The sequence below is a fragment of the Lampetra planeri genome, chromosome 3 (assembly GCF_965212315.1).
Source record: "Lampetra planeri chromosome 3, kcLamPlan1.2.h2, whole genome shotgun sequence".
Taxonomy (NCBI): Eukaryota; Metazoa; Chordata; class Hyperoartia; order Petromyzontiformes; family Petromyzontidae; genus Lampetra; species Lampetra planeri.
This window is the reverse complement of record NC_136109.1, coordinates 13962189-13989802: the sequence shown is the minus strand read 5'-3', so window position 1 is coordinate 13989802 and position 27614 is coordinate 13962189. Positions and strand designations below refer to the sequence as shown.

Sequence of the window (27614 nt, the reverse complement as noted above, 5' to 3'; positions counted from 1 at the left end):
ATCAGCCATATGGAATGATCACTGATGGCTCAGGGCTAGAAACGGGAGAACTGCAAAGCCCTAACGCTCATTTGAGCCAAGATATATGTATGGCATTAACGTTTTATAACAGTGATACAGTACAATGCTTATTCGTATTTATGTTTATCTATGCTTTAAATTGATTATACAGAATAATTGCAGCCATGTTGAGTAATGCTATTTTAAAAGCGCTGTTTAACATTGCACATTTTTTTGGCAATGCATTGCTAATGGGTAATACGTGTACCTTTTACAAAACAACTAGGTGGAGGGAGAAAACGTGTACCCTTTTAACCCAATAATGGAGCAATATAAAAAAAAACTAAGTGTATTAAGGCCATTCAGATCAGCCAACATGACGCTCACCAGGCATCTGGGTCTACAACTAATAACATTACACAATGCCTAGATCGCCAGCAGCTCCGTGCAGTTGCTGAACCATGTCCGTGTTTTGGCTTGAAGTCCTATTTCTGAAACGAAATATTCCTTTTGTCATGTATTGTTTTGCTCTGGAGTGGAAAGCTGATGAGTTTGCAACTTTTATGGGTGGCTTACAGAAAAACAAATGTTGTAAAGGATCACATAAAATCAGTTTCAAAGAGAGTGCACCCTTTTCAAAATATGGCAAACAAACTATATCTTTTTTTCAGTCAGATGCAATTTCCTCAGATGATGATCCATCGTTGTTGCTGTTCTTGTTGGATCCCTTCCTCTCAACCAGGGCTAGCAGCTGTGATCTTTCTGTCTTTGATATTTGCTTTTCAATTCGTTGCTATTTTTCCTCCGTCTTTATCTGCTATCATCTAAGGTGTTTTCCCCCCTTCTGTTGAGTAAAATACCCAGTGGTCCATCTTCTCTTACCCGAACGCAGAAGCCAAAGTTTGTCTTGCCGTTAGACATATGGCCATGAGTTATGTACTGAAATTGCTCAGTTGTTCAGATGAGGTGTATTTTACGAAAAAGTAAACGGATCTGGTCCACAATTGTATGCATCCAATCCGAATCGGGTTTTTGATGCGATACTTATCAATTGTGATACGATTTCAGGAATCCCTTACATTGCAGAATGCATTACATCATTCCATTGAGTTTTAGGTGTTGTAGAAAACCGCAGTATCTGGAGAAAACCCAAACCTACAGGGGTGGGTAACTCATCATCAACTCATCATGACCCATGTTGGATGAAGACCTCGGGCCGTTATCATCATCATCCCTCGCAGTCTCACAATGCCAGAATCCGTCAAGAGCCCACGCACGAGCTGATATCATCGCTCCGTCTCCATGGCAAATGGTTTCCTAAACTGAACTATATTTTTTATAGTAGATGGCCACCAAGTTTCTTCACCTGAGGACGGCTGCTTGTGTTGTGGCCGAAACGTCGTGAGAATTTTTATTTTATTATGTTTTATTTTTATTATTTTATTATTTCCCTTCTACGTGACTTTACCGAAAGAACTAAGAAGATGAATCCCTGCAGTCACGAAAGCTTTAAATCGAAATTTAACGTGTACAATAGTCATCATTTACTAAACCCGCTCGTAGATGAACACCTCCCAATGCCGTGTCAGTCATTATGGTTCTTGACCATACTTCACCGTGCTGGTCGGCGTTTGTTGGTGAAAGACGGGTCCAGGACTGGTCCAGATATCACTCACCACTGATTAAAACAAAATTATTAAAACATATTTTTAATTTGATGAGGTAAGGCCCCACTGAACTACATAGCTCTTTTTCAGAAGTGACCTGGCCACAAATGATAGCTAAAAAAAGTGGCTTATCGTGTAGAGATGTATAACATCCAAATACTCTAGAAATGCATGTTTCCAAATCTGGAGGGAAAAACCGGAGGACACGGAGAATAATGTACATGACCACAGGGAGAGAGACGCCGCAAACTCCCAATATACAGGTGTCAGGGTCAGGTACGAACCTACGACCTCCTGCATACCAGGCGAGGTAGTTAACATCTCGCCACTGCGGCGTGTTCCCTCTTTAACGACCACCTCGTTGTGAGTCTCGACCATTGACACACGGAGGTGATTTACCCAAGGCCACTGAAATGATATCTGTAACATTGGGTACTGTCTCTGATTCGGGCACTCCTCTTTCTGGCTGTAAATGTAATTCCAAACGTGCTCCTTTTCTCGCCTGTTTCTGCATTTGTCAGATTTTTGTTCCATTTTCATTGGCAGTGTCCACGTTTATGTTCTATTCTTGTCATCGCAGGTAATGTGCACCGGGTTAAACATGTATCTCTGCCGGATAATTGGTACATTGCCTTTCATCGTCCAGTTGTGTTCTACATGACCTTTGTCCTGCTCATATTTACTGATGCAATGACTAACCACCCCGGCTCTGAAGCTGCGTTCATTATGGTCCCGCAAAAATAAAACGCACCTTTCATAAGGGCTCACGGCTAATTGCTCCGCTGCGTGACATCTTTCAACCTCACCTTGAGCCACGTCTTCCCACATCGTAACAGATTCCCCCGAATTTTTTGTGGGAAGTTATTTTCAGACATCCCGATTTCGGCTGTGCAATGACAACAGCCTACCAATCTTGAATATTCCATCACAAGGCATTTATAATGTTATCTTTACAACAGCAGCAGGTCTGATAATAAAATTTAAAAGAGCTCCATAAAGAACCGGCAGAGCCACTTACCTACAATTAAACCCTAAGAATAAACGCGTGTCACACTTGGGTGCTTCCCGCTTCAAGTATCCACACGGAATTCTACGAAATAAAATGCTATTTTAAGTCTCAGTCAATGTTAGAGCCTCCATTATAGTGATTGCAAAGCTCTGACTGTTTACCTCTCTCTCGTCTACATTTGCATGACCAGCGTGCTCACAGGGGAGCCCATGGGCAACTCGCTCAAGCGTCTGTGCAGCGCAAGCTCTCGCCCGCTAATGAATGACATTCTTGCCATGGGCCAATGGTACCTGCTAATGTAATGAAACACCTGCGCTATATATAAATATATATCAAAAGTTGCTATATTCAATTAAAATTTTAAGCTTGATCAACTACATGTTTAAAAAAATATTGCATTTACTACTCTTTGGTTCTTTCGGTAAAGTCACGTAGGTATAAAATACCTACCGTGACTTTACCGTAATGAGTGCGACCTTTCATGTATTCGTTCGGCAAATGTAAGTCATTGCAGCTCGACAAGCACTGGACGGACACGGTCGAATCTTGCAGTACCCGTCACAACACGTGCCAAAGGTGCAGACCTCTTATGAAAACCGACACTCATTAAATTCACCATTTCCTTTAAAACAGACACTCGCTGCAGTTACCACAGCAACTCATTCCTCCTGTTTGGGGAGCCTGGGTTTACCGTGCTGATCGCATTGATGTCGATGGTCTCGTCGATGAGGAGTTTGGCGATCTGCTCGTGGCCATGCTTGGCAGCCATATGAAGGGCGTTCATGGACTCCTATGCGTACAGAGCCAAGCAAAACAATCAAGGTGAATCTAAAACGCAACCAGTATTCAATTACAAGCAACAGCTGGGACGCACTGGCACAGACTAAACATCCTCCCATCTGGAATAAAATCACAATAATGTAAAAAATACAATCAGCTGAAAACAATCATAACCTGTTTTTTAAATATCAAATTACAGTTATAGGTGCATGCATTTATAAGAAAACACACAAAATCAAGTAACATATTTCCAATTTGTAATATTATATTTGATCGTACAGTAGTTACATTCATAATTCTGGATCCACTTTGGCAATGTCTGTAGAATGATCCTTCTACATTTATAAGTGGGCTATGCTAACTTTAAATACCTGTGTTATGTTTTATAGAAATGCTTCCAACACCTCCAGCACAATTTGTTACAATTATATTCCAATTAGTCGACCATCTGGCTATCTGGACACAGAACACTGAGATGCGTTTCACGCTGTAGCTTGAGGACATTCTACCACACCGAAAAACACATTGCATGAGGATATTTCCCAAAAGTGGAATCATCTTCGCCCCAACCTCTAGACAGTGGATCTTCACCTTCACTACATTCTTGCACCCCTTTTGTTCTCAATTGTAAAACAATTATACTGTTAATAAACACAAAGGTTTGATTAAACAAAGTTGTACTTAAGTGCCCGTGCTTAATTTGTGTTTTTGATTATTTACCTTCTAAGATAAATCTGGCCACGTGTCGCACCCCCAGAAAGGGCATCTTGCACCTCCAGGGAGTGAGTGCACCCCAGGTTAAGAGCCACTGCTCTAGACTGCCCTATGTTCAATTGCTGGATGGGAATGTCCTTTTGTGTCTGGTGTATGCACAACGAGCTGGGTTTTTCTGAAAGAAGTCAAAGACCAATTCTTATTTTGGAAACGTTTTGGGCTATGATTTGAACCCTGATATTCAGGGTACAAAGATTCAACGTTTCAGTGGTATTAACCTGATACCAGTTAACTCCTGACTCACAAGATACGAAATTCTTAAAATAAGTTATTTTTTTATTTTATAAGTTTGGCAACCATCCCATAAATATTGTAATAGAACTAAACGTATGTATACATTATATATATTTGTAATATCTCATATCCTCAATAGCTTTCATAGCATTAAAGCTATTTTATATAGATATATATAATTTAAAGCACAACACTTCTGAAATATACATTCACAATGCCACCTTGAATAGCCATGGGAATCAGTCTGGAACAAATAAAAATAATTAAATCCATTAGACACCTGTCGTTTGACAATTGAATAACAAATGTCCCATGAGTTGTGTTTGCATGGGCTTACACGTGCCATCTGTACATCTCAGTGTTATAGGTTCAAGTTGTTTACATTCATTTGAATGAACATTAGATGATTTGGCCACGATAAATTCCCACGTAAGATAAGTCTCTGTGATGGGCTGTCATGTGTGGCCACGTTTCCTCTTAAAATATCTCATAGCTCAGTGGGCTTTACGTGGTAAAAAAAAAAAATCCTTTAATTAGTTGAGTTTATTAACTGAAAACAACTATTTCTGTCAAATTGAATAGAAAATCTCAATTTTTAGGTGGACCGTGCACTGCGTTACAAATAACAAGGGATGCTGTTCACATCTGTTGGGAGCTATCTCCCTTCATGTCAGGTTGCTGATCCCTAAGGTACCAGTAGTTGCCAGATTGCACAAATGTCAGTCTTCAATATATTCTGGCGGGCTTAAAGGATATTGTAGAATCTCCCACGAGGGCATGCATCAATAAAAAAATATGATGTTTTTTTCTGATTTCAAATAATAGCACATTATTAGGTATTGCTTTACCTTTAAAAGAAGGGTCTGGCGGTGTATCTGACACTTTAAATTAAAAAGTTATCTCTGAACGCATGAGACTCTCACTCAATGGCATGCAATATGGATACATTACATTGCCTTGTACATTCTGTCACAAATACTGGACCTGAATTGAAATGTGCACATCTACAATTGAAAGGTAATACAAATGGAAGAAGAACATTCACAAATACGGAAACCAAAATATATATTTAATCATATACTTTAATAACGGTACACGAGTGCTTTCCCCGTGTATCTAAACGTGCATTGCAACTTAAAATGGCTTTGCGCTATCTCCCAGCATCCCCCATGGCACCACGGGTGCTTCAGAGTGTGACTATGGTCATGCAAACCAAACCGTGGAACCATTTTAATAGGAGGAATAAAGAAAATAACCCATACCAACTCTCTTCAGTAGCCTTCTCATCGTGGCGAGCAGACCTCAGACATTGGCATTTAGCTCCTAAATTAATTGCCATACACAAGATGAGAATTTACGGGGATCTCCAGGGATCTCCGTCTGAACACCGGTCTATCATCAGCGTTTTCCCCTTCCCACCCACAGGTCACCTGGAGCCCCACATATATCTTCACTGATACCAATGCTGTGTTCCCACGGCCATCATGAATCAGACCTGTACTGTGCTGGTTTGTTCGTGGTACAGACCAGCATGGCTCATATCTTGTTTAAACCAATGAGACTATCCCTCCTCCCCATCCATTCTCCCCACTCCATCCCTTCCCTCAATGACCACAGGGAAGTGATTGTAATTATTTTCACATCAAAAAGTGTAACGTAATTAAAAACTCAAAACGTTTATTAATAACACTGCCTTAAAAGAAAAACTATATAAGGATGACTTTTTGGGCAATGACCCTTCTTCATAGCACATGTGTAATAATCGAGTTTGGTGACATAATCCAAAACTAACATTTATAATTTCGGTCATTCTCGGCCATGGTTTTTTTTTTCTCAAACACAAGCACAGCCCTGAAATTCACCCAAATGAGAAATTCCCACTGATGCGGGGATGAATCTCTTGTTCGTCCGCATTTGACCCTGTGATGTCATGACTGCGTTCCGAGGGCGGCCCAGCTAGAAGTGCTTAGCTCCCATAGCGAGGAGAGCCACCCGCCCCCCGGTAAGTGGGTCACGTAACCCAGGTGAAGCTGGCTTTGCCCAGTAAGGTTGCCATGGGAACCTAGGATAAACCCCCCCTTTGCCTACTTTGTGAACCCAGGCCAGCCCCCTTTCGAGTGATAGTCGAAATGCGGAGTCCCACAGGTCCCTCTATCTCTGCAATCAATCACCTGGGCAACCTCCCTCCCTCCCTCCTGCAAGTCACCAGGGCATCCTCCTTCCATCCATCACTTGGGTTCTCTCTCCATCCTTGCTAAAATTCAGACAGCCCCATTTGCCTCCATCCCGACAGTCATTCCAACAACAGCCAAACACACACATATATATATCTGTGGTGAAGCCTGTGGTGAGGCCTGAAAAATCCTGGCTTTTCAAGTTGTGTCTGCACACAGCTTGTGTGTGCATGTAGCTGTAGGGGGGGGGGGGTGGAAGTGTCGTGATTAGCTCTCTGCACTACGAACCCAGCGACCAGAGTTCGATTTCCGCTCACCGCCAACACAAGTCACGATTATCTGAACCAGTCCTTGGCCTCCCCTATGCCGACTCAGCCTCAAATGAGTAGCTGGTGTCATATGTAAAAACATCAGCACTGGGGAGACAAAGGCAGCCGAGCGTGGTGTTGGCCACCCACCCCTTCGTGTGCCGTGCTGGCCTTAAGCGGCCAATCGCAAACAACACTTGCCCCTAAAAGCCTGTGAAGGCTATACGGGGGATCTTTGTCTTTGCATGTGAGCATGCTGGTGTGTGTGTGTGTGTGGCGTGAGCTCACGTTGTTGAGTGCGTTGATATCGCAGATCGCTTCACAGTCCAGCAGCATCCGCACACATTCCAGGTGCCCTCCCTCTGCTGCCAGGTGGAGGGCTGTGTTTCCATTCTACATGCAGTCAGTCAGGCGGTTTGTCAACAAACCAAGCAAAACGCGTGTTCGTACACAGGTGTCAGGAGCTTCCATAGATAATGTGTGGCCAAACAAGGTCAGGATATGTATTGAGGAGGATATTGGGATGTCACGGCCGTGACATCACTTCCTGTGATGGCACATTTTAGGGTCAATCAGATCAGTGGAAATGTTGTATCTCGCCTCGATTTTCGCACTTTTCGGATTAATCCAAGAACCAGAAAAATCCCAAAGATATATGATTCCAACCGGAATATGCACGCTTATAAGAGAAACTGATTCAAATTTAACATGATAGAATTAATACCTCATGAGACCTCCTTTGCCAGTAGCAAAATATAATAATAGGTTTTTTACCCTTTTATCTGGCAACAAAACTGACACCTTTTTACAAGGGATAATGTTAGCATTAGCCACAATACCTGCGGTCAAAATGCAAACAAAGGACAATGCATACATTATCAGTGCTGTTTTTTGTTTACATTTTGACTGCAGGTATTGTGGTTAATGCAAACATGATCCCTTGTAAAAAGGTGTCAGTTTTGTTGCAAGAATTAATACCTTTTCTCACAACACAAATAAGAGCCAATTGACATACACAATAAATTTCAAATCCAAGATGATATACACCGGTTATCTGTATTAATAAACCACTTCCTATAACAGGTTGTCGGAAATTATTTAATAGAAGTCCAGTATAATATTTGAGGACAGTGCTGGCACAGTGGTTTCTGACCCAGCTCACAGTTAACATCTCGCGGTGGCGAGATGTTAACTGTGCTATGCAGGAGGTCGTGGGTTCTATCCCAACCTTGACGCCTGTATATTTGGAGATTGCATGTTCTCCCCGTGGCCACGTGGATTCTTATCCGTGTCCTCTGGTTTTTCCCTCCACTTTAGAATCAACATGCGTTCAAGAGTATTTGGCTGCTTTAAATTTCCACGTGATAAGCCACTTCTCGTTGAGCTATCATTTGTGGCCAGGTCGCTTCTAAAAAGAGCTACATAGCTCAGTAGGTCTTGTTTTAATCAGTGGTGAGTGATGTCTGGACCAGTCCTGGACCCGTCTTTCACCAACAAACACCGACCAGCACGGTGACGTATGGTCAAGAACCATAATGACTGACACGGCATTGGGAGGTGTTCATCTACGAGCGGGTTGGGTAAATGATGACTATTGTATACGTGTATACTCCTTGGTGGTCATCTACTAAGATGCCATCTCTTGGAGGATGTTAAAGGATTAATCTACTCTTGAATCACTATTACAGTGGCATTGCCTTGAGAGTCTCTCCTTGAAGTTCCACGTGTGCACACACGTGAGACATAAAAGTCATCACTGAATGCACCGCTTACTGGAGGTGTGATCAGTGCTGTCCACCGATAGGTACGATCAAGCACGGTGTTGTTCAGGCAGGACTCTCGCCATGTCCACGTGTGTATGCGTGTACAATGTGTTGGCGCATTGCACTATGAACCCTGCGACCCAAGTTCGATTCCCACTCACGGCCAACACCAGTGACGATTATCTGAACCGGTCCTGGGCCTCCCCTAGGTATACTCAGCCTCCAATTCCGGCCTTCATAGGTGCTCGCTAATAGCCCTTGCCCCTACAGTTTGTTAAGGCTACACAGGGGAACTTTGTCTTGTGAAATAACAGCACTCACGACATTCTGGCTGTTGACAAAGTCCAGAGTTCTCCCAGGGCCTTTCTCCAGCAAATGCTCCAACGACAGCATGTGGCCATTTTTTGCCGCAAGATGAATGGCGGTGTTTTTCTCCTGAAAAAAAAAATATGCATGAATCATTGTGCATTAAATAAAATCAGATTTAACCAATTTAAATATACTTTATGTCGCAACTATGAGAAGTTGAAAAGTGCAATTTAAAAGTGTCATTTGAATTGGGGGATGATCAGAATACTGAAAATTATCAAATACATTATTTCTGAATGTATACTGTATGTACATGTAATTCACGCCTAACAATGTATTCACGGTAAATAACTTAGTAGTAATTAACTAAATGTTCATAATTCAATATTTGGTTAAAAACGATTTGTTTAAATCACTACAGTAGAGTTTAATTTGAGTCCAATACGGTAGCCCTGCAGTGGAGGTGAGAGGGACTGCCATGGAAAGCAAAATATTTTTTTGTGAAATAAATCTAGAATTTATGTCAGACAGAGCGGACACTAACAGAGCATGTGGATGACCGGTGTCACCACATTTCTCACAACGGATAAGTCGAGAGAATTTGCTTGTGCACAATCACATGCAAATTGCATATACTGAACTGTATTACAAAAGTAGGGGATAGCATCTCACACTGACTATTGTCGACAAGCAAATCTTGAATTTCTGACACATGATTAGCATAAGAGCTTTACGGTAGGCTGAAGAATGTGGATTGATTGCAAAACAGTTCGTTCGACCGCACCCGGCTTCATTAGCATGAGAACGGTATGCTGGTTGGTGATTCTTGAACAATTTTTCATGGATTTATTCTTTTCAGCATACCCAGACGTCTGGCTTACTCCAAGAGGTTTTACTGTAAAACTACAAATATTTATTTGTTTGTATTTATACAAACAAATAATACATATTTATTTGTTTGTATTTATACAAACAAATAAATATAAGCAGTTGATGTACTATAAAATAAATTGATATTATTGGGGCCAATTCTTTCCTACATACCTATGTTCACAATACTTATTCAGGTAATGGAATTTATTTTTGTAATAAAAGTGTTCCTTGAGAATCAGGCCCCCTTTTTAGGATATTCCTACATTGAGATGTTTGGCCGAATCCTTTCGAATGAGTGCTTTGCCTGTGGGAAGACACTAGAGTACACAAAGGATAAACACTAAACATTCAAAAACTACTGTGCAGCAAAACAGGGGATTACAAAAGCCCACACAGGAATGTTTTACAGACCCATTTAGCGTCCTGCCATTTCTTGGCCACAGTAGTGCAGGAGTCCACAAATCTACGTAATCCACCAGCCTTTGCATCCAAAGCACTGGTCGATCACTCTCAATTTTGGAAACGTTTACCCAAAATGCTTCACGATATTTTGAAATGTGAGTTTAACGCTTTCGCACATCAAGTCTGCGTCGGGTGGACCGCTGTTATTAATACGGCTTCTGTAAAATCACATTGAATATTTTCACCACATTTTTTTTATGAGAGTTCCCTTTGAGTCCTAAAATTCACATTAAACTAAAACAACATTTATTTTAGGTTTGGTCTTTGAATAATTATTGTGCAAGAGGGTTTGAGCAACTTCCATGATCGTGAATACTGTGTTCCTAAAGCTGCAACCTTGCTCTTGCTCTGTTTACTGTGTTACCCCATCGCTGACGTCCTGTGCACACTTGTAATCCATCAGAAGCTCGAGCACTGCAAGCTGTCCGTATTCGGCCGCCAGTAGGTATGGCGTTTTCTCAGCCTGCACAAGAACAGCATACACGTTAGGCCCTGTAATGTTAAAACACAAGAGATAATTTTATTCGATAAATTGGAGGTGTTCATTTAGCTAAACACCCTCACTCGTGAAAAAAAAACTGCAAGATTAGTTTGTTTTTTTAGATTCTTTGGTTCTTTTCGGTAAAGTCACGTAGATAGAATTTCTTTTATTAAATAAAACTTTTAAAATTAAAAGCAAAAAAGCCAAGACGTTTCGATCGCAACACAAACGGTTTTCATCAGGCGGAGAGAAAAGAGCCTCCAAATGCAACTGCTTATAAGTGCGGTAGTTAGCATTTCACATCCGTGGTTGTCCGTGCCAAGACCCGCTATTCTCCTCGCAAAAACACTGTCTCGAGGAGTACCCATATTTATTTCGATGTGAATATGTTTAGCGAGGTAGTCAAACCCATCCAGGATATGCGAGAACACAATGTACACAGATCAATACAGTAAACACACATTAGCAGCCTACAGATCATATTAGATACTGGTTTTCAAACATGAATGTGTTTTTCTCAACAATGGCATTCCAATTGTGGTACACGTGACATAGCAGTGCTAAACACTGAGGAATGGCCCCAGAAGAGAAGACACTAAACCGGGCTAGGCGTGTCTCCTCGCGGTGTGACAATTTGCCCACCTTATGATTCGATTACTTGTTGCAATTCAAGGAAGGTCGTGATTCCAATCAAGAATACATTATATTTTTAGCACTGTGGTGAATGTGGTGGCCTAGAGTGGCTGGATGAATTACATGGACCGATGTAATCCATCCAACACTGTATTTTCAAATTTAAAAAGATCGGTTGTTTTTCACACAGGCGATTTCATGCCCGTAGTAGAGCATAAGAATAAATTTGAATTAATGAATCGATGCATTGTTTGCACCCCTCATAGCTTCCGTTTCCCCTCATTCCACATTAATGTATATTAAGAAAGCATTCCTTTACATATGCAGATTAACTGCTTGCCCACCGTCTATCTGCTTTGTTTAATTTATCGTGATTACTGAGCACAGGCCAAAAGGTCCAAGATGCTAAGCCTTCTCAAACAACTCAAGTTCAATATTATTTTCATGTGTAGCCATTTAAAAACCAGATTCAGTCCCAAATTAAAACAATCAACTGTGACAACGCTGTTGAAGCAAGGATGCTGGAGAGATTTTGCAGGAAGATTGTTCACAATGCAACATAATAATTATTTTATTATGTTACATTTTTATTATTGTATTACTTCCCTTCTACGTGACTTTACCGAAAGAACCAAGAAGATGAATCCCTGCAGTCACGAAAGCTTTAAATCGAAATTTAAATGCAACGTACGTTGGTTTTTCCCTCAATGCCGAGGTCTTCAAGGGACTCCAAGGTATATGTAACAGTCTCAACGTGTCCTCTTTGAGCAGCACAGTGCAAAATGTTCAGGCCATTCTAATGGAGCATTGACAGGGAAAGGGAGCAAGGCATGAGTGAGAATCACGAGAAAAGAGTGATATTTGTCAATTATTATCATCACGTGTTTCATGACACTGGCATTGCAGAGCAGCATAAACAACATTCGGACTACGGTAATACCAATTACCCGCCGTTCGCCACTAAGTGACGGTGACGTCACCACGGCGCCTGTGCCAGGCCAGTTAATAATACCCACACGTGCCACGTTTATATGCACATTCACTCTTACTGTAACGTGCATAAACTTTCATGGAAAACACAGGCACACATCACCTATAAAGCTTCACAGAGCACTGTAAGGCTCATGAGGGATCCTAATGAAAAATGATGAGATTCAAACTAAGCTCACTTTATTGGCCTAGTCAAACTCGAGCACAGGGAATATGAAAATTGCAGTGTGTAGTCGAGCCGATGATTCATCTTATTTAACGCATTAAAACTCGCCGTATTTTTGACGAGTATTGTGGGTAATTCAATTCAAAAGGCTTCCATTCAAATAAGGTTAATAAAATAGTTGTAGTCCAGCCTATGGGCTGTTCAGGACACTCTTACCCAGAATCATTGTCAAAGTTAAGCTTATTAATAAATGCTGTTGGATAGTGTTGATTTGGAAATCCCATAGGTTTATGGACTAAAATAAATATTTTATTTAATGCGGCGAAAATACAGATTGGCTTTCACGTCATCTTAGAACTTTCAGTAAGTGCAAATAAATAAAATGTAAGTAGTTTTACAGTTAAATAGCATTGATCTGTAAATGTATCTTGTTTGGCACCAGCCACATGGGTTAGTGTAGGTGTGGTTGGGATAACGATTACGTTGAAATGCTGATGAGATGGGAAACAATTCCAGCGTTTTTTTTTTTGACCAACCAAGCAAGCCTCACTCAGCCACGGTGCTTTTGAGGAGGGTCTTGCTTTGCGATGTTTGAGCAACTGGTGTATTGACCATTCCTGGCGTGCGGAAGGAAACCAGGGAGCCAAGTGAACACATGAGAACGTTTTTAACAGGGGGTGACCAGGTGGCTTCAGAGTCAGAGCGCTGAGCTGGCACCAATGACACCCTGGGTTCGAATCAAAGTCAGCCACCTTTGATTAAACCAGGTTCTCAACTGCAGTGTATTGATGGTCTCGGTCCAGTCACCAACGAGCGTGCAAAACACCCCATCGCAGGCAATTTGGATTGTCTCACATTTATACAGTTGCACATGGATGTGTGTATGTGCGTGTATACATTATATCCACATGGTAGGAAAGGAGATACTTTACACCAGAGTAGCAAAAAAACATGCACAGGTTGGTGACAAGATTAGCACAGAAACGTTCCACATTCCATCACCGCACCCACCCCAGGGCATTAGCGCCTTGCTGAAGAGTTGTTTCTCTCCCAACCCCAGCCTAGATCTGCCCTGGCTCTGCCCATGTTTGCAATTTTCGCCATGTGGAAGACACAGAGGTGGAGACCATGTCCTAGTATGCGAAAACCATTACTTTCTACTGAATTGGATGTTTTTTTTTTCCACTGACATCAGCAATTAAATAGATTTTATTTAACCAGGAGATTAAATAAACCCATTGAGACGCCTGAAATAACATTGTCTCATTTTCAAGAAAAACCTAGCAGCGACAGTGTCTGCTAAATGATTGATTGGGCCATGGATGTTTACTTTAGATGTCAATATCAATCAAATGCAATTACTACAGCAGCAATGCAAGCTATGGCCCAGGATGTGATTGCTTTCCAGAGTTTAAACCTGCTGCCACGTCCTTACCTTGTTCTGGCTGGAGACTCTCCCTCCACCATTCACGAGGCGCTTGAGAACCTCCAAGTGTCCGAACCAAGCCGCTATGAGCAGAGGGTTCATCCCGTACTGGAGTAAATGACCATAATGCACAACAGTCAGCTTCAACACCAGCACACTTTTGTGACAGACTTTTCAGCAAGCCAATATTTCAGATTGTGTTTAGCAAGGGTAGACCATTGACAATGCCAGTGGTTTTACCGCACTGGTGATGCCAATAAATGTTGACATTCATTGACCCTTTTATCACCCAGTCTTGATCAGCATTCTATATTGTGATGACGGTTCTGCAAAACGGTGTCTTCAACAGCAACATTTAGCAAGAATCCCGGCATACTTTGAATGTCAAGATAACATCAACGTTCCTGGGCACATTCTGTGCATAGCTTTGTAATGGCTGTCAACTCAAAAGCCAAGATTGCGGCATCACTTGATTGTATTTCGTTATTTTTGGTATTTCTACTCAAGATACCAAATATAATTCAAAGCATAATAACCTTACACATTGTGGTGTGACATTGCTCACAAGCATGGCACTCCAATTCAAGATACAACTATGTTACAGTATATTTATAGAACAAACCTAAATAAACGGCTACCACATGTATAAACATTTAAAATGCGTGTGTTAAGTCAAAGCTCCAGGTGTGCTGTGATATTTTCAGAAATATAGAAAAGGAAAGAAACGAGGACAGACGGACTCTCTGTGCCGTTCAGTGGCCGATCCAGCCCCAATCTCCCACCTCCCGCCTTCCCTTCTCCACTTGTCGTGGCACAGCAAGGCAGCAGACACCCCCCGGCCCTCTCAACTCCCTCGGTCGCGCATGCACAGTCAAAGAAACGGCCTCCAAGGTGTTCCGCAAAGATCGAGCAAGCTCAACAACGCGCCGTGGAATGAACCAGGTTAAGAAGCACTCCGTGAAGCGCTCCGAAGCAGTTAGGGCAGCAGACTTCACACTGTAGAGTGCACGAATTTGAGTTTGTTGCCAGCAATATTATTTTGAAGGCAAAAAATATACAAGTTGGATACCAATCGAATGTAATGTGGTCAAATGTACTGTAGCAAAATAGAAGTTTAACACTGTTACGCCATGCCATTACCCAACCGGTATAGAGTACGTGTCAAATTACTTGACCAGGATCCAACATTCCAGTCTGTACTTTATCCGCCCACCCTTGCTTTCAAAGTGCTGGATTGTCAAGCATGGATCGCTGCATCGCAAGATCATGAATGGTGGCGGTAGCTTGGAGAGGCCTTCACCCAGCAGTGGATTGATCCTGGCTGATGAAGATGACCCCATTGACCATGATTTATTTACGGGATTAAATTAGATAATTGCCAGCGTGAAATGCGGGCCAATACCGAAGTGGTTAGCATTCTTGCTGACCGATGCTGGCATGTAATATACTGTAGTCATCTAAGCCTACTTTTTTTTTAAACATCGTAAATAAACGCATCTGAAATTACATATGCTCTTCGGAATAAGAAGATGCACAGATGTGACACAGCAGGACAAGGATAAGCCAGGAGACAGGGTGTCAAGCTCAATGCTAGCCTTCAGAAAAAAAAAACGTGGGTGCACTGTGTAAGTATTAATCGATACTCCGATTAAAATCAATTCTTATTCTCACAATACTTGCATCATTCCCTGCATGTGACGTGTTATGAAGTCAAGTATGCTGACACTATTAAAACAAGGTAAAGTATTGATATGTCATTCAATTAACCTGACTCTTTTTAGAATGATCTTGGATATTTTTGACAATTCTGATTTGAGGAAAGTTTTGCATGTGGGAAAATACTAGAGTGCTGAGAGAACACCCTTGCATATGGGGAGATAGCAGTTGAAAAGTCTGCAAAGATGTGTTCATCAACCCATTGCTGTGATGCCATTTCTTGAATCACCAACCCTTGCCTCCTCAGCGCTGGATTATTGATAAGCGTGTGCAACATATTGAACAAATGACTTGATATCATCAAATACCATTCTACATCTCCCGCAAACACAAAATATGAGCTTTGAATCATATTGTGACCATGATGAATTTTGCAGGGGGTGAATCATGACATTCCGAACAAAATGGTGAGCTTTAGCTATTATTTTATTCTTTAAAAAAGGCTCCCATTTAATTATCCGATTAAGACGTGTGTAGCGGACAAGCCTTTATAATAATTGCCGATACCTTAACGGATAATTCGCCTGTGAATTTTAAGTAAGCATCGGTTCACTCCAGCCGTGCCAAAACCCAGCCCCTGGGGGATATGTCGGTGCTGCGCGCCAAACCTTGTCCGCCTTGTCCACGTTCGCTTTTCTCTCCAGAAGCAATTTGACGGCGTCCTCCTGGCCACTCCCTGCCGCAAAGTGCAGCGCCGTTTGGTCACGCTGAGGGTGATGCCACAGGTGGGACATTGGTGAGAAGGTGTGAGCGGTGAAGGGGGTGAGGACAAGGACACACGCGTGATTAAAAAACTAACATTCGATGTAACCTGCACTGTTTTCAGTTGGATTCGAATTCGTTATTACTACGCTAAACTATTTAGTTAGGTATGAACGTATGTTGAACTTCTTCCGCACAATACATAGCCAACCCGTGCTAATCGGAGGTGATACTGCGTAGGCAGTGGTGCGGTAGTCTGGTGGTTAGCTCGAAGCGTAACGAGCTCGGCATCCCGAGTTCGTCAATAAGCACTGCCTGAGTAGGGTTACGCACTATATATAAAGCCTGTGTCCTTTTATCGGTCTTAAGACATCATCGCTCGCGGTGAAACACAAACACATTTTCAAAGAACAACCTCTGTGCATTATGCAAACGCCAACCTCCGTGACTCTGTTATGTACAGCTCCATACAAAACACCACCATACATACACCATGCACCTATTCCTGCAATCAAATAACATGCAACATGGCCAACATGCAAATCAAGTCTTCATTATGATCTCATATCTGTTCATAGCTGCACATGTACCTCATGTTTCTGCAAATAATCTGCTACAGTATTCCCTCGTTCGCGAAAGATACGTTCTGGAGATGCTCGTGAAGAGCAAATTCTGCGGACAATGATATTGGCCAACGAAAACCCATCTTTTTAATTAATTACCTTAAATAAATACGTAAATAAGCTATAAAATTATCTCACTTTATCGCATTAGATTCTTTATCACTTCACCTCATCACTCTCTCTGTGTAGAGTTAACGTCTCGCCACGGTGGCGAGATGTTAACTGCAAGGAGAACATGCAAACTCCAAATATACAGGCATCAGGGTCGGGATCGAACCCACGCCCTCCTGTATACCAAGCAAGGTATTTAACATATTGCTACCGTGGCACCACACGGTGGCGTGGGGGCATGCCTCCCTCTGAATTTCGACTTCAGGTCCTACCCCCTGCCAGCCCCAGCCGCTTGAGTTATAAACGTATTCCTGCACTAACCTCACCGCTGCACTTTGAACAAACCAATTGGATGTGTTCGTCTTAAATTGGCCCTCCACCCCTTCAACCCCACTGATCCAGCCTGCCAGTGGATATATAGGTGTCACCCGTACGGTGTACTTTATTTCGCCGAGGCTGTTTTATAAGCACAAGATTGGTCAAACACCCGTGGTGGGGGGGGGGGCATGCTCCGTGTCAGCTCAGGCCCCAACACGGTTTGCCTGCAAAAAGAAAAATGACTCGTGGATAACAAGTTGGATGACGGCCCTTGAATTTCCTTCACCGTCCGTTGACCAACACGGGGCAGTGCAGGGGCAGTGAGGGTTTGGACGTACCATGTTCTTAGCATCCACCTTCACTTTCTTCAGCAGCTTCTCCATTTCGTCCACATCATTCCGTTTGGCCGCTTCGTGGAATTCTTTCTCACATTGGAGCACTGTGAGCACATAATGGGCAGAACACGGCACTGAATGGGTATGTTTTTACACCGGAGGAGTATATTCTTGAGCCCACCATTTCAAGCTGCATTGAGTAATAATACAAATGCTGAAAAATGCAGTTTAGGAATTTAAAAACCAGTCTCTAACAGATGACTTTACCACTTGATGCCTCTACAATGGGCAGGCCCACCTGTGATCCAGCACCTCGGAAGGGAGGGTTAGTGGATCCAGCAAATATGTGAGGCTTCCCAACCATGAGGCTGTGAGGTGGCCAGGAGATTGCAGTACAGCAAGTGGATTGAATCCATCTGTGTGGAGGTCTGAGTGGTATTAACTGGCATGCATGGGTTTTCTCCGGGGAGCCTGGTTTCCTTCCCCCGTGCCAAATGCTCATGAATGCAATTGAGCAAACATTAAAATGCAGAACCCTCCTGAAAAAGATTCCTAAGCATTAGGCTACCCTGAATAAACAAAGGATGTTATTACTATTATAATTAGCAAAAAACAAACGCATTAACAAATACAGTGGTCCCTCGGTTAACGATATTAATTGGTTCCACGAAAACCATCGTTAATTGAAATAATCGTAAATCGAAGATGGGAAATTTTAATGAGGGGGGCTGGTCGATGTGGAGTGACGTCACAAGCGTTAAGGACAGACTTTCCTGGGTGATTAGAGTAGGTACGGGACCCTATGCGAGGTGGATCGCTAATAGAAACATCATTAATTGATGTCATCGTAAACCGAGGACCACTGTACGCCATCCGATATCTGTTCTGGTTTAGGTGAAGCTAGGGAAGCTGTTGACAATGGCAAGAAAATCCGACGCAATAAAAACTATACACGTGCAACATTTGCCTTCAGATTCAATTTCACACATTACAGGTATTGTCTATCACGCTGATTCTAGCTCGAACAAGCTCACTGTATACAGTTCACCTGCGATAAAAGTTTCCGAGTTTTGAATGACTCATTTGACCCAGCGTTTATCATTATGGCAATGCAACTTTAATTTCCCCTGAAGGACATTACTGTACTGTGAAGACTCGTGTTGGTTATATATGGTCATGAGATCAATTCGTGCATTTGGTCAGATTAATGCATTCTTTATGTGTTTATTTTAAACCATTTGAAAGTATGCATATATGAACGGGAGTGTATCATTTCAGCAAAACATATTTAACAAGATTTTGATGCCACATTTCCAGTTTCTCCTGCAGCGGTATTTAGCTCGATATGTGATCATTCATTACACTATGTAACACAATTTTTGTCCTGGGTAGTAAGTGTTATTTCGTAATTGCTTATGCCTAAAAAGTATAGAAAATTGCTCTTATTCCCCACAAACTTTGTTTTTGTGACCAGGACAGTGATATTTCGAAATTTACCTATTTTCAATGAGAAAACGTGCGAATTTGTGTCTTTTTGAATCTTTTCGTTCACATAAGTCAGAAAAAACAACATATGAATCAAAATTAACATGTATTTATACTAATGTAATACAAAAATAATGACAAAAGATTTAGAAGTGAGTAGTTTTTCGAGATTTACGATTATACTGTAAATCACTTTCACGAATCAGCCTCCAAATGTAGTCGCCCATCATGTTCTCCTTCTACTCTCCTTGGTAACGGCGTTCAAAGTCCAGTATATCCTGGTGGAAGCGCTCGCCTTGCTCCTCCGAGCACGCTCCCATGTTCTCCTTGAATTTATCAAGATGAGCATCAAGGATATGGACTTTGAGGGACATCCTACAGCCCATTGTGCCGTAGTTCTTCACCAGTCTCAACCAGCTCCACATAGTGTTCGACCTTGTGATTGCCCAGGAAGCCACGAACCACTGCGACAAAGCTGCTCCAAGCCGCTTTCTCCTTACTCGTGAGCTTCTTGGGGAATTCATTGCACTCCAGGATCTTCTTTATCTGTGGTCTGATGAAGACACCGCCTTTGACCTTTGCCTCAGACAGCTTAGGGAAGAAGTCTTGAAGGTACTTGAAGACTGCCGACTCCGAATCTACAGCTCTGACAAATTGTTTCATAAGGCCCAAAGACTACATTTGGGGGCTGATTCGTGAAAGTGATTTACAGTATAATCGTAAATCTCGAAAAAATACTCACTTCTAAATCTTTTGTCATTATTTTTGTATTACATTAGTATACATACATGTTAATTTTGATTCATGTGTTGTTTTATGTGAACGAAAAGATGCAAAAAGATACAAATTTGGCAGTTTTCTCATTGAAAATAGATACATTTCAAAATATCACTGTCCTGGTCACAAAAGCAAAGTTTGTGGGGAATAATAGCCATTTTCTGTACTTTTGAGGCATAAGCAATGAGGAAATAACACTTACCACCCAGGAAAAAAAAACGTTACACAGTGTTATCTATGGCCACTGATTCCCTGTGGAAAAAAAAGTCTCAAGGAAAGTTTTACTGGGTCATTCCATGCCAACTCAATCAGAAAAGGGGCATTTTGTTGATCGACCATATCAGACCTTGTTAGAAATTTTCAGCCGGGGGTGTTTGGCCCCACCGGGTTCAAAGAATTCTGGTCATTATTCTTTTTTAAATATATATATTCCCTTCAAATTCTGACCTCACAAATGTCAGCCTGAAGTGAAAAAGTTACCCCTTGAGTATAAAGATCACGTAGACGCTATAATCATGTGTAGCAACTCGGAATGAGGAGGGCTTTCGAGACATGCATTCTAGAGTGCTTAACTCACTTATGGCAAGTTGCTATTCGAGGTGTTGGTGACAAGTTGTTTTTGACATTCAGACCAACACTTTAACCTGTGGGGGTGCGGGTAGTATAGTATTATGATTGCTGTCAGAACATGAGGGACCAGTCTTCCAAAATGTAGTAAAACACTTCTGCTGTCAAGTCCCCGCACAAGTCATTAACCACCTTTGAAATTGTATTTGTTGCTACTTTTAACCCGTTTACGCCAAATTACTCGGGTACGAGGGGCTCCAAAAAAACATCCTAAGATGTTGTTCATATCAACAAAGAATTTACCAATATAATGTTTGGATGTGAGAGTTTGGGAATTTTGTCGGGGCTCTAAAGTGGCATTCGAAATTATTAATTTATGTATGTTGAACTTCTTTTGCACCATACATAGGAAAATATGACTGGATGTGCTTCCAGTGACACTGGCTTGGAGCAGAGCGGTCATGAACGTGCGTGTGGGATTTGGGTTACTTTGTTACGATGGCACATTTGAAACTACCTAAACCTCACTTCGTTGCATAAAAAATGCAAACTGATATAAAACACGAAAAATATATTACCTTGGCAAATTTAAGGTGCTAGGGGTTAACTGTTAAAGTGCTATATAAATCTAGATAAGATAAGATATTTTTAGATACTTAGCGTAGCATATGTGGCTTACGAATTCAACATTTGCTTTGGCTGTGAGGTATGGTGTTGAAAAAACAATGGAAAGATAATTATTTTTCGAAAAAAAAATCTTCACTGTTTTCCCCACCATTTGAATGCCCATGACCTTATGCCATCTTGACAATGTGATAATGATTCAACTTTGTGATGTGCGGTTTCTGTACCAGATGGTAACCTCTCACATTCTGCATGCAACTTTATTTTTCTTTTTAAGATGCTTTATTTGTTGCATAGGTATGTACTCGTCTTAAAAACTGGGATGGTTAGTTTAATACAAGTTGGAGTAAATATGTGAAAATTTAGAAACGCCGGAAGTTGTAAACCCCTCAAAGGATGTTTTTTTCATAAAAAAAATAACTTGCGTGTTTGAACCGAGTGGGCTTGAAACCCCTCAGGTGAGTTTTTCTAGACTTTGGTTTGTGTTAGAATGGAATGATGCTCCAGTATCAGATACATGCACCAGGACTCTGAAATCCTTAATCTTCTTCTTCGTATGGTTGATATATGTGTAGACCAACACCTATAACTTTACATTTAGCTGGTTGAGCCAGATAATTGCTTCAGGAGTAGCCGAGTTTATCGCTGCGATGCCTCCTTTGTATTTGTAAATCGGACATTGAATCATTGTATGTTCCATGGTCCGTTCTGGGTGACCACAGTCGCACAAGTGAAGCCTTTTAATTTTTACTTTGTGCATCAAGTATCGGCATCTGCCATGCTTTGTGCCGATGTGGTTTTAGGGTGGTCCATAAGCTTTGTGGAAGATCAAAGCCAGGGATCTTCTGCATCGGATGTTTCATGAGGAGTTTGTGACTTCTTGTGAACTTCATTCGGCTTTCCAAGCATTATCAGGGTTGAAGTCGCATTCTCAAAGGTTAAGCGCATGAGTCCAAAAGGTGGGGAGGGACGTTGTTGAGATCTTGCTGGATGGGTAGACATACATTTCCTGTGTGGGGACTTGACATTTCCAAAATGTCAACTGCAGTAGGTGTCAAAATGTCAGTTTTAAGATGTCAGTTTTAACCCAACAATGAAACATTATTTAGCACAAGTTCACTGTTACCAAGTTTCTAATTCACTTTTCATTCCAATGAGTTCCGTTTATTTAAATCAAATGTATTCGTAAAGTCTATCATTGTCATCGTCAGGCATGATCAATCCACTGCTGGATGAAGCCCTGCCCAAGCCATCACCATTTATCATGATCCTAAAATGTAATTATCCACTAAGCATATATCTTTCCAAAAAACGTATATGCTACACGCTAGCAAGAACTTTATATGCCCTTTGTTTGTCGTTAAATACTTGAATTTAGGAAGGAGTTAATGTTTTAATTTCAAAATATGCTGTTATAACAATATGAATAATTTCCAATGGAAATGTAAAGGCTGAAAAGTAGGGCTCACGATAAATGAGCAATATAAAGGTGACGTATTAAAAATAAATCGCGAAACAAAAAAATATTGATGGTGAGGCGACTATAAGACACTATTTTTGAAATGTATATACTTGGGCAATTATTGAGGGTGGACATGTTATCAAATGGAAACAGGATGAAGCACTTTTGGAAGACTGAACTTGATCATGAAATGCAAAATACCCATGTGAATAAGGAAAAGTTTTTTTCTATCGATGCAACATGGATACTGACACATTTGCGAGATATGATATGTAGGATAGGTCCAGATATACAGACTTGGAATTACACATACATTTTGCAAAACAATACATGGACGAAGGAAAACATCATATGGGAGCCACCATGTTGCCTGTTACTGGAAAGTACATGGCCTTGGGCAGCAAACATCGCTAGAAGGAATGCAAGTTGATGGATGTGACTGCTGATGGAATGGCTGTCAAAGTAAAGTAGAAAAGACACCCAAGAGGATGACCACTGTGGAGGTGGGGGGATGAGATAAACTCTTCCGTAAGAGATGGATTGGAGCATCGCAAGATGAGTATTGGAATTGCTGTGGGGAGGCCTTTATTCAGGGGAAGCATTCATTCAGCAGTGGACGGGCCATGCTTGTTGATGTTGATTATACCACACGCGATGGATTCCATCTACGTTATATTTATAAATCAAGATGTTACTGTAAAAAAACAACGCATTAATCAAAGCACACAACTCTGATTTTGCGCTTTATAAATTATTAACATAATATTTGAAGAAACTAAACGTTACTCAACTAATTTGAATACAAACAGGGTGATTTTGAGTTATGTATTTTGTGTTGAACAGCCTTGGATTAAGAAAGCCTAACTCTGTTGATGAAGCAATGCTTTTGAAATGATGCACTCCTAGAAGGCCTTGTGGCTGATGGGATGTATAATAATACTTTCATTTGTTATGTGGAGGGACAATTCGAGTTATATGAAGGTGTATTATCTACTTGTTTATTTCGATATGACTAAGTTATTTCTCAACTTCTGCTTCTTAATGGCAACCCAGTGTATGTGTATTTGCATCATTACACACGGTGCATATGACGTACGCACAAGGGCACACTTTAGGGAGTTGTTCTATCTGGTGAAAAGTCTAACCAAGCCCAAACATTGACTGCTCTTATTCGGAGGAATTTTCAGAAAGCATAAACAAAATGTACGTATCATAAATCTTATAATTTCTGTTAAAACATAATAAAACACAGACACGTATCATTGCACCATCGATGATTCACTACAGTGCAATGCTATACCCAAAAACATCACAAAAATGTGCAGACCACGCCTAACATTTTATACGAAATAAACCATCCGAGCATCTTTGTGCATGAAAAAAAACAGTTTTTGCAATGCCAGCTGGATTTCCATAAACACGTGCTCTCATGCCAACCTGCTCATATCGTAGCAATTGACGAAATAGGCACTTTATGTAACTTTTACAATATTTCTCAAATACAATATGAAATGAGATGGGTATGGAACTTGAGGAAACAACATGTGAAAGAGAGCTAGGTGCTCATGTTGACTCAGCACTGTCCTCCCATCCAGACAAACTAGAGAAGCAACTAAGAAAGCAATACCAATGCGTGGGTATTTCGAGAAAAGTGTAAAATATAATTCCAGAGAGACAATTGAAAAGACACGGACGTGAAGGGATTATGGCATTCAGTCTTATACGTCTTACGGACCCCTTGTAGTCGGAGGGTCAGGGAGGCTCGCCACCTGTCCTGGTTTACCCAGGATCGTCTTTTTTATATGCCAGGTGGTTTGGAAATGTAAAAGTATTTCTATGACATTATGAGTTCAGTTTTTTGTCGGTAGCGTAATAATAAACCACGAAAGCCAATCCATTAACAATTAGCTGTCCCCTTTCCCGGTTACCGCGAGATATTCTTATTCCCATGATGTGTAGCAGTGCATTTTGTACCTCGGAAGGGGGGCGAGATGTTAACTTCCTCGCCTGGTATACAGCAAGTAGTGGGTTCCATCCCGACCCTGACGCCTGTATATTTGAAGTTTGCATATCTCTCTCCTCATGGTCGAGTGGATTTTTCTCCAGATCCACCAGTTTTACCCTCCACATTGATTTGTGGAGGGTACAACCAGTATTTGGCTGCTATATATTGCCACATGATAAGCCACTTCGTTGAGCTATCATGTCGCATCTGGAAAAATAGCTATATAGCTCAATTGGCCCTTACCTGGTCAAATAAAACAAGTTAATGTGCTGTACACCATCTTTGCACTACACTGTCAGGCATGTAATGCCTCCTGGGCAAAGGTAAATTGTAATTGTGTTGCTAATGTGCTACTAATGTCCACGCCCGCGTAAGATTTGCCTCCGTGAGACAGCGAGCACACTGCTAAACGCGTCAATCTCACACCAACTTCGTGCGCCTTGAGAGCTCTGACACGGGGGAATGGACGTCACTTAGAGGCCAGCAGACCATGCGTTGCCATTAGTTGACAGCTAAATTTGCTGACAGCGGCCATCTGGAACGCTCTTCCTTCCTGGAGTTATGCGCTTTTAAATCTAGTCGGAATAATAATGTATTTAGAACTGCTTCCCCCGTACAGCTGATTATCGCAGTTGGCTACGTACGAAGTTCAACATTCATACATACAGTCATAAATGAAACCGGCTTGCAAACAGGCCTGCATGTGTTGTCACAAGTACAATAAAAAAAAATCACGTAACAGTCTGTTCTCCTATAACGCGGTAGTTGAGTTCCCGAAGAACACCACGTCATGGAAGCATCTCGTTATATTAAATAACATATAATATAGGGTAAAAGGACAGTCCGCGATAACACACAGGCTGAACAAAGACTGGAAGCGCGTGGGTAGCATCTAGAAGCATCCAGCAGTATCCCGCCTTGCGTGATGACGCCGTAACAATCGCTCATTCCTCCTCGCCGCCACGGAGTTCTGCTCACTCCACCGCGTTATATCCAATTCGCATCCACGTTATACACAAAAAAGGAAAATGTGTTCCCCAGAATACATTAATCGCGTTATATCAAAAAAACACACGCGCGCTAGGAGAAGAGACTGGAGGATAAACACGAACGCAGGACATTATTGTACACTTACTTGTTTCTGCTCGTCGTGTGAGCGATGGCACAGGCACCGAGAGAGAGACGCAATCTCGATGGGTGCCGTGTAGCCTCGAGCACAGAAGCAGGCTACTCCTTCCAGAGCCATAAACACGGCAGCTTGGAACGACCTTTGACATGCAAGGGGCGATCGTGGACCCGGTAAACTTTGCAGGGGCATTCCGAGCAAATCATCGCGTTATCAATCCCACGCTGCCTTCTTTTCACCGAATGTGAAATCGGTTATCGATTCACATTGTCGCAATCTTTATTTTTATTTAGCCACGGTACCGAAGCATTGGCCATGTGGTGACTGTACGCACGCAAGTTTATTTGCTCGTTTGCCCCCCCGCTGATAGGCACAAATATGTACAAAGATGTTGCCCAAAGCCGCACCTTAACTGCATGCAATATAACAACAATAATGTTTGGCAATGCCTCGTTCGGTCTACGACTCTACGGCAACGCAAGGCACGGGCACATCAGGGGAGGGCTGCCGTGGGTGGCAATGCCAACAACACCAGCGACTCGATTTGTATCGCATTTTGCTCGTGAACAAAACACCGTGGAGATGTGAGTGGGATGAGGAGGAGGAGGGTCACTCGATAAGGACACGGCGCGTGTTGACCTCCCATTCCCAATCCCAGGACCGAGTGATGATGATGATGCGGTTCTCTCTCTCAACAAGTTCTTGCATTAATAAATAATAAAAATAATAGAAATGTTAAATAACATTATTATTTCTATTATTTTCCTTATTTAATTTTATTTTTTACCTACGTGACTTTACCGAAAAAAACCTAAGAGTATGAATCCTTGCAAGTCACGAAAGCTTCAAATCTAGACTTCTTCCATTCTCTACGAAAGCCTCGATTCTTAATAAAACCACAAAGATCCCCCGTATAGCCTTAACAGAGTGTAGGGGCAAGTGCTGTTAGCGAGCACCTATGAAGGCCGGAACGGTACACGAGGGGGTGGGTGGCCAGCACCACGCCCGACCGCCTTTGTCTCCCTAGCGGCGATGTTAACACACCGCACCAGGTACTCATTTGAGGCTGAGTCGACCTAAGGGAGGCCCAGGACCGGTTCAGAAAATCGTCACTGGTGTTTGCCGTGAGCGGGAATCGAACCCGGGTCGCCAGGTTCGTAGCGCAGCGTAGCGCTAACCACTACACCACCGCTCCCCAATAAAACCACACACACCAACACACTCACAGACACTCGGACACATTAGCCGCCCTTGAATCGGTGGTCGCACTCACTCGTCTCATCGTCGGCGGCCAATTCATCGTCCATCCTGCCAAGTTGCGCGGTCGCGGCGACGATGAATGCACTTTTTGGGGGGGTTTTCGTGTTGGGTGACGGACCGCGGCTTCTTGTGGCGCTGCGATGAGAGAGGCGACACGTTCGGGTGACGAGGACCCACCTCTCTCTCTCTCACGACAAGATCCAGTCATTCCGGTTCGCGTTGTTGAACTTTTAAGGGCTTTAAGCAGCGGCAACGTGCTGGGGTAACAACACTTACTGTATTGCCAGTGTGTGTGCGTGTGTTTATAGATATATATACGCGCCACGGTGGCTATGAGACGTTAACTACCTCGCCAGGTACGCATGAGGTCGTGCCTGCTCTATATTTGGAGTTTAAGTGTCTCTCACCATCATCATCACGGTGGCTAAGAGATATTAACTACCTCGCCTTGGAC

General features: G+C 42.1%; 1 protein-coding gene across 5 annotated transcripts in view; it reads right to left on the bottom strand.

The window, feature by feature from the left end:
• Positions 1 to 27360, bottom strand: part of LOC144738416 (uncharacterized) — a 40106-nt gene extending 12746 nt beyond the window's left edge. The window contains exons 1-9 of one of the 5 annotated variants that reach the window (XM_078621471.1): positions 27174 to 27360; positions 17858 to 17958; positions 16374 to 16472; positions 14059 to 14157; positions 12159 to 12263; positions 10718 to 10816; positions 9031 to 9144; positions 7235 to 7339; positions 3368 to 3466 (exon numbers count right to left, since the gene is read on the bottom strand). In XM_078621471.1, the coding sequence (XP_078477597.1) occupies positions 3368 to 3466; positions 7235 to 7339; positions 9031 to 9144; positions 10718 to 10816; positions 12159 to 12263; positions 14059 to 14157; positions 16374 to 16472; positions 17858 to 17958; positions 27174 to 27207 (855 nt within the window). In that variant the 5' untranslated portion in view covers positions 27208 to 27360. Of the gene's footprint in view, positions 1 to 3367; positions 3467 to 7234; positions 7340 to 9030; positions 9145 to 10717; positions 10817 to 12158; positions 12264 to 14058; positions 14158 to 16373; positions 16473 to 17857; positions 17959 to 25909; positions 26154 to 27173 lie in introns of those variants that run through there. The other 4 variants (XM_078621454.1, XM_078621481.1, XM_078621446.1 and 1 more) reach the window with 4 other exon arrangements.
• Between the last annotated feature and the right edge of the window lie 254 nt (positions 27361 to 27614).